We start from the raw sequence: 7075 nt of genomic DNA on the forward strand, positions 1-7075 counted from the left end.
GTAACAAGGCATGATGGATCCATGTTCTCATTCTGTTTACGCCAAATTCTGACTTTACCATCTGAATGTCTCCACAGAAATCGAGACTCATCAGACCAGGCAACATTTTTCCAGTCTTCAACTGTCCAATTTTGGTGAGCTTGTGCAAATTGTAGCCTCTTTTTATTTGTAGTGGAGATGAGTGGTACCCGGTGGAGTCTTCTGCTGTTGTAGCCCATCCGTAGCATATGTGTTCTTTAAAATAAAACACTGCTAACTCATTTTCAACTCGATTTGAGTCTGTTTGAAGGAGTTTTTAGAGATAGTCTATCCCCTCTGTTTTTCTTTCCTCTTTAAATATTCCATTTTACCCTGCACAAATGAATTTGGCTGGTGGAGTGCAATTATATGGTAATCCAACCATTTATTTCAAGGGCTTAGTGTAAATATTCAGTTTAATCTTAAAAAAGATTTAAAAATTATTCCACAGTAAAACATCAAACATCAGTGCCTGACCTCACAAATGCACTTCTAGAAAAATGGTCAAAAATTCCCATAAACACACTCCTAAACCTTGTGGAAAGCCTTCCCAGAAGAGTTGAAGCTGTTATAGCTGCAAAGTGTGGGCCAACTCCATATTAAACCCTACGGATTAAGAATGGGATGTCATTAAAGTCATGTAAAGGCAGGTGTCTTCAAGCAAGTTGAAATAGGAAGATTTTTTACAGGATATGTGTGTTTACTACAAATCCACATTCTATACAATTAAGCAACAATTAATCACAGTACATCAGAAACACCCGCGGTTTCAAACCACATTTTTGTCTTTATTTCACTGCAGTTTTAAAGAGAAAATACTCAGCAATGGTGTTGTTGACTTATGAATTTGCACATGGTTTGTCTTACAACATACTAAAAACACCACATAAACTTGATTTTCACTACATGGGTACTACTTTAAGTGTCTGTTCGTGGACACTGTATCTTTGTAGTGCAAGTTATGTTTAGAGCTCTTCTCAAGCTTATAATAAGCAACAATGCAATGGAAAGGAGTGTGATTGCCTTACCCATCCGCCTCCCTTCTCTTAATTCCAGTTGATGGCATTGTCCCCATACCTCTCTTATCCTGGGTCAGGCCCTGCTCCATTCAGAAACAGATATCTTACCCTGCCACGTGTCAAACAGCCCGACACACACTCCACATCAACACGGTCCCAGCAGACAGGCCTTGTGATTTCCATCGTATTTTAAGAAGCACCCACACTTCCATTATGTCAGCGTTCCGAGAGAGTGTCCTTTATAATCTTTCTCTATTCACAATGCAAAGCAGAAAAGCGAACACTGATGATGCAGGACTTCTAATCACAGAATGCGCAGTCCAGTGCAGCGGAGTCACAGGACGTGGTGGCCATTTTGATAAATAGTGACAGCCTAAGTGCTCTGAGCTCCATTAGCTTGAGTGAGAGAGATACCACCATGGCACAGCTACCCAAACAGGATATGGTGTCATGACATGATCTCACATCACTTTAATTCACAGTTGGGTGAGCTCTAATTAAGGCCTCCATCTGTCACCTGCAATTTGTAAAGTCTTTAGGCAAGTCACCCTACTTCTCAATTAGATCAGTCCCGGAGGCTTGCTTGTAGCGGTGACATCAAGACTGCGAGTCTGGAGGGATTGTTTTTTAAAGGCGCATTTCGTGTCAGTCTGGAACACAGAGGTATGCCTAAGTGCTCAGATAAGAATAAAAGGGTGGAAATGTTTCTGATAGGTGCACATGGAGAGTTCTGTTTCCTGATAAAAATCTCATATCAGTCCTTGGGAGGCTTCATACACAGAGAGAGAGAGAGAGAGAGAGAGAGAGAGAGAGAGAGAGAGAGAGAGAGAGAGAGAGAGAGAGAGAGAGAGAGAGAGAGAGAGAGAGAGAGAGAGATTGGCACCTGAGAGAACTCTAAACTTTCAAAATGTGTTTATTTTCTCCGTCAAATTTCACATAGCATGTATTGATCAGTAAAGGGTTCCAGCAGAACATGATGCTAACAACACTTGATTCCAAGGAATACATGAACTGTTAAAGAGATAGTTCACCCAAAAATGAAAATTACCCCATTAATTACTCACCCTCAAGCCATCTTAGGTGTACATGACATTCTTTCAGAAGAATACGATCCGTGATACATTAAAAATGGCCTTCTGAAGTGAAAATATACATTTTTAACATGAATAAAATACATATTTATAGTATGAAATAAAATGTCTAGCTTATGTCTTAGTCTTTAAATGTTGGGCTGCCATTCACTGCCATTTTAATGCTTGGATTAGCCAGGACATTTTTAATATAACTCAGATTGTATTTGTCTGAAAGAAGAATGTAATATGCAGTACACCTCGGATGGCATGAGGATGAGTCAATCATGTTTTTTTTTTGGGGGGGGGGGGGGGGGTGAATATCTCTTTAAGCAATGTTAGTTGCTTTTTAATAAAATTGTGTATACATGTAAAATAAGTGTTCCTTATTTCCAAAATTGGATTGGATTGGGGTCTGACGTGCAAATGCTAGGAGCGATAAAAATCGTTCTGTCTGGTATGTATTTCCTTCCCCGGGCTGGAGGGGTATCAGACTCGCTCTGTGCTCTTTCAGAGTAAGTGAGGCTTAGTATGCCAAATCCAAATCTGATAACTGCTTACAATCTAACACCGTGGGTGAAAAGGTTTAAATGCCCACTGTTACCACATCAAACAGAAGAGATTCTAATCTGGCCTGTTTTATTTTGACCAAACGTTTGGCTTGAGAACTGAGCTCAGCCTGTGATTAATTGGAATGGTCTTGGAATGATTTGTTCTATAGCCCATAAACATTTTTTGACATTCTAATTCTCATACAAGTCTCATTTGTTCCCAGTCTATGTGTTGTACATCTTATAGCCACTAGATGGTAATAACTATCTTTTTCTTTTACAGGAATCTCTGGATGTGGGATTTTCCAGTGTAAATAATAATGTTTAATAAAAAACAAAGTTTATTGAAATCTGTGACAGATTAGGGCTACGTGTTTTTTATAATTAAAGCTTCTTGTCTGGACTTTGTTTTTCTTTCATTAAATCTGGAATGAACTTCTCTCCTTGACAGTAATATCCTGAGGTGTTGAGTATCATAGCAGCTATTTTGATAAATTCCTTTGCACGTTAATTTTCCACTGTTGTCTGTGATTTATTAGGCCATAATATAAGTGCCACATGGGGACATTTTATATCAGCTTCATCTGTTTATGATTTTACAACTAATTTTGTGGTTGAAATCTCATATTCAAGGATTTAAATTAGTTATATTTGTAAGGAATGCAAAAGAAAATGAGTTTAGTCTACTAAAACAGATTTTGCATTAGATAATTCACATGGAAGCTTTTAATAAATCATTATGGTATTTTCCACTGAAATATCTTTACACTTATTGTTACAATAAGTAACCGCTGTATAGCCACCACTGTAATAATAATTAGAAAGAAAATGTTTTACATTGTTTGAATGAGCTCCCATTTTAAATCATTGCTTTAATTTGCAGCCGTAAAATAACATGGTATTTTGGATAGACTGTCATTTTACATTTTTTGAAAGGGTAAAAAATGTTTTATTGAGCGCCTTCTCTGTTGAATGTAGGCGGAGCCACGATTTACGCAATATATTTTCAGTAGTAAGTAGGCGGAGCACATTCTCGGCTTTATTGGCTTTTCATGAGTGTGTGGGCTGAGCCACGCGAGTGCGTCATGAATACCCCGCCCCCGTATTAAAGGGACATCGAGAGAGGAGAGCGAAAGTTCAGTGTGTGAGCCAGTAGAGATGTGAGAAGGACAGAGAGAAGCTGCCGTCGGACTATACGCTTCACAGAAGTTCAGAGATAAGCGAAGACACGGACAGATTTGTTGTTTCTCTTGTTGAGCTCTTCCTTGATGTCCTTATTTGTTCTAATAATGACGGTAATGACTGACGTGAAATATTAGTTTTAATAGTGATTGTGCACGCGCGCTTTTCATAGAAACACACGAACGTGGACGTTAAGCATCCTTTTATATGATATGAAGACTTTGAAAAGGAATTCGGTAAAGTGTAATTCAGAGGAATACCTATTTTTTCAGCGTTTTAATTTGATGACAAATGAAATATTTATTGAAACATTAATCTAAGCAGTGTCTATGGAGCTACACAATCACCCATAACACACGAAACAATTCTTTTGGGACTGTATATGCCAGGAAAGTTTTTCTTGACTTACCTCATTAAAAAAAGTGGGACTGAAAATCCAGCATGGGAGGCTCACCTTTGAAAATTGTGATTTCTCTGTGGTGTCAGCTGGTTATTGCTGCCTACAGTTTAGAGATTGGCTCTTATGACCCGGAGAGAGGAAGACCTGCTAAATGCGAGCCCATCACCATCTCTATGTGCCAGGGTATCGGGTACAACCTCACCCGGATGCCCAACTTTTTGGACCATGAAAATCAGATTGAAGCTGAGATTAAACTAAATGAATTTGCTCCTCTGGTGCAATATGGCTGTGATGTGCATCTGAGATTTTTCCTCTGCTCTCTTTATGCTCCTATGTGTGCAGACCAAGTGTCCACATCTATCCACGCCTGCCGTCCGATGTGTGAACAGGCACGTCAGAAGTGCTCGCCAATCATGGAGAAGTTTAAATATGCCTGGCCTGATTCTTTGGACTGCTCTAAACTGCCCACCAGAAATGACCCCAACGCACTGTGCATGGAAGCCCCGGAAAATGATACCAAAACTGAGACTAAAAAAGGAGAGGGCATGTTGCCCGTGCCGCCCAGACCCAGGCAGCCTGGCGCTGGGAACGGACGCTCAGGGGGCAGCATAGGAGTTTGTGAAAACCCGGAAAAGTTTCAGTATGTGGAAAAGAGTGAGACGTGTGCTCCACGCTGCTCGTCTGCTGTGGACGTGTTCTGGTCCAGACAGGATAAGGACTTTGCTTTTATTTGGATGGCGGTTTGGTCAACTCTGTGCTTCGTATCCACAGCTTTCACAGTGCTAACCTTCCTCCTTGACCCACATCGCTTCCAGTACCCAGAGCGGCCAATCATCTTCCTCTCCATGTGCTACAACGTTTACTCAGTCGCCTTCATCATTCGATCCGTTGCCGGGGCAGAGAACATTGCGTGTGACCGTGAGAATGGAGAGTCGTATATTATCCAAGAAGGCCTGGAGAGTACGGGTTGCACCATTGTCTTCCTCATCCTTTACTATTTTGGCATGGCAAGCTCCATCTGGTGGGTCATCCTCACCCTCACTTGGTTCCTGGCAGCTGGTAAGAAATGGGGTCACGAGGCTATTGAGTCGCACAGCAGCTATTTCCACATGGCTGCTTGGGGCATACCTGCCCTGAAGACCATAGTCATCCTCACCATGCGGAAAGTGGCGGGCGACGAGCTCACCGGACTGTGTTATGTGGGCAGTATGGATGTGGGGGCGCTAACAGGATTCGTCCTCGTACCTCTGTCTTGTTATCTTGTCATTGGGACGTCTTTCATCCTGACCGGCTTTGTGGCGCTTTTCCACATCCGGAAGGTGATGAAGACCGAAGGCACCAACACGGAAAAGCTGGAGAAGCTGATGGTGAAAATCGGCATCTACTCCATCCTGTACACGGTTCCCGCCACCTGCGTCATCATTTGCTACTTCTATGAGCGGCTCAACATGGACTACTGGAAATTCAGAGGGCTGCAAAGCAAGTGCACCACATTCCCGGGTCGGAGGAACGAGGACTGCTCCCTGGAGTCTTCGGTTCCCACCGTGGCCGTGTTCATGCTGAAGATCTTTATGTCGCTGGTGGTGGGCATCACCAGCGGTGTGTGGGTCTGGAGCTCCAAGACGCTGCAGACTTGGCAGGGACTGTGTAGCAGAAAGTTTACAGACAGGACTTGCAGGAAGCACTGCAGTGGGAGCTGCAGCACTAGTCATTGCCACTACAAAGCACCTGCCGTTATACTGCACATGTCCAAGACTGATCCCTACTCGGACTGCCCCACACATGTATGAGCTGAGCACTGAAACTGTAGCCTCATCTGTGATGTACCGCACTGTAGACTTTGCGAGAATAAGACGTGTGGTGCAGTGAAGCTTTACGTGAACTAAACAAACTTAAAACCCAACATTGCAGCTAAACAGTACTTTCATAAAGGGAGAATTTTATTATCGCTTGCAGTAGCAATAAATGAGGCAGATATGCACATCCTAATCAGTTATAAATATCTGCAATCGCTCTTGCGTGGAGAAGTGCACAATGTTCCCATTTGAAAGTTGTTCAATGACTTGTTAATATGTTTAAGTACTTGTTCAAATGTTTCAGGACATGTTATTTATTGTAAATATATATATATATATATATATATATATATATATATATATATATATATATATATATATATATATATATATATATATATATATATATTTAATTTTTCTCTGTCTTGGTTTATCACAAGATGGCATTGATTCTGTTTAAAAGTGCCTTTTTGAAGAAGATAATAAAATGTTATATATTTTCAACAGTTTACTGAAGTTTATTCTTTGAAGTTGGCATTAAGTGCTTTTTCACTTTTGTTTTTCAGTGTTGCTACACAAAGTAGCACTACTAGTTCCATGTCATTTAAGTACTTGTACCGGACGAATGTGTTTGCATGTATTTCAAGTTGGAAGTTAAAGAGAAGCGTTTTGGTGAGACTTTTCACATGGACAGTAACAAGAAAATGCGTCAAAGCAATGCAAATATTTTGATGAAGAAAGCTAGGTTTGCATCTGAAAGGTTGCCCCAGTTCAAATGCAAATCGATCCTTGAGGGACCCTTTCAGGAGCCTTCAAAAGAGTGGGCTACCCCTGAATAACACAAGGCGATGTGGCTTTGTACGCCCCTGACACGAATAAATCTATGTCACTTTTAAGGGGCTATTGGTCTGAGTTGTGACTGAGCTTAGATCCAGGAGATTAAGCTTGTAGCTAAGTCCTCATTTTTGTTTTTAGCACATTGTTTATGCATCGTTCGCTTTTTTTTCTCATCTGTTTGCTCTATTTTCTCTCTTTAATT

At 41.0% G+C, this 7075-nt stretch overlaps 1 protein-coding gene across 1 annotated transcript; it reads left to right on the plus strand.

Moving 5' to 3' along the window:
* The first annotated feature begins 2424 nt into the window (after positions 1 to 2424).
* fzd9b (frizzled class receptor 9b) lies at positions 2425 to 6347 on the plus strand. Its single transcript, XM_067419682.1, has one exon. It carries the CDS (start codon positions 4282 to 4284, stop codon positions 6028 to 6030), a length of 1749 nt encoding a protein of 582 aa, XP_067275783.1. The 5' UTR covers positions 2425 to 4281; the 3' UTR covers positions 6031 to 6347.
* The last annotated feature ends 728 nt before the right edge of the window (positions 6348 to 7075 follow it).

This window comes from Pseudorasbora parva, chromosome 16 (assembly GCF_024679245.1).
Source record: "Pseudorasbora parva isolate DD20220531a chromosome 16, ASM2467924v1, whole genome shotgun sequence".
NCBI lineage: Eukaryota > Metazoa > Chordata > Actinopteri > Cypriniformes > Gobionidae > Pseudorasbora > Pseudorasbora parva.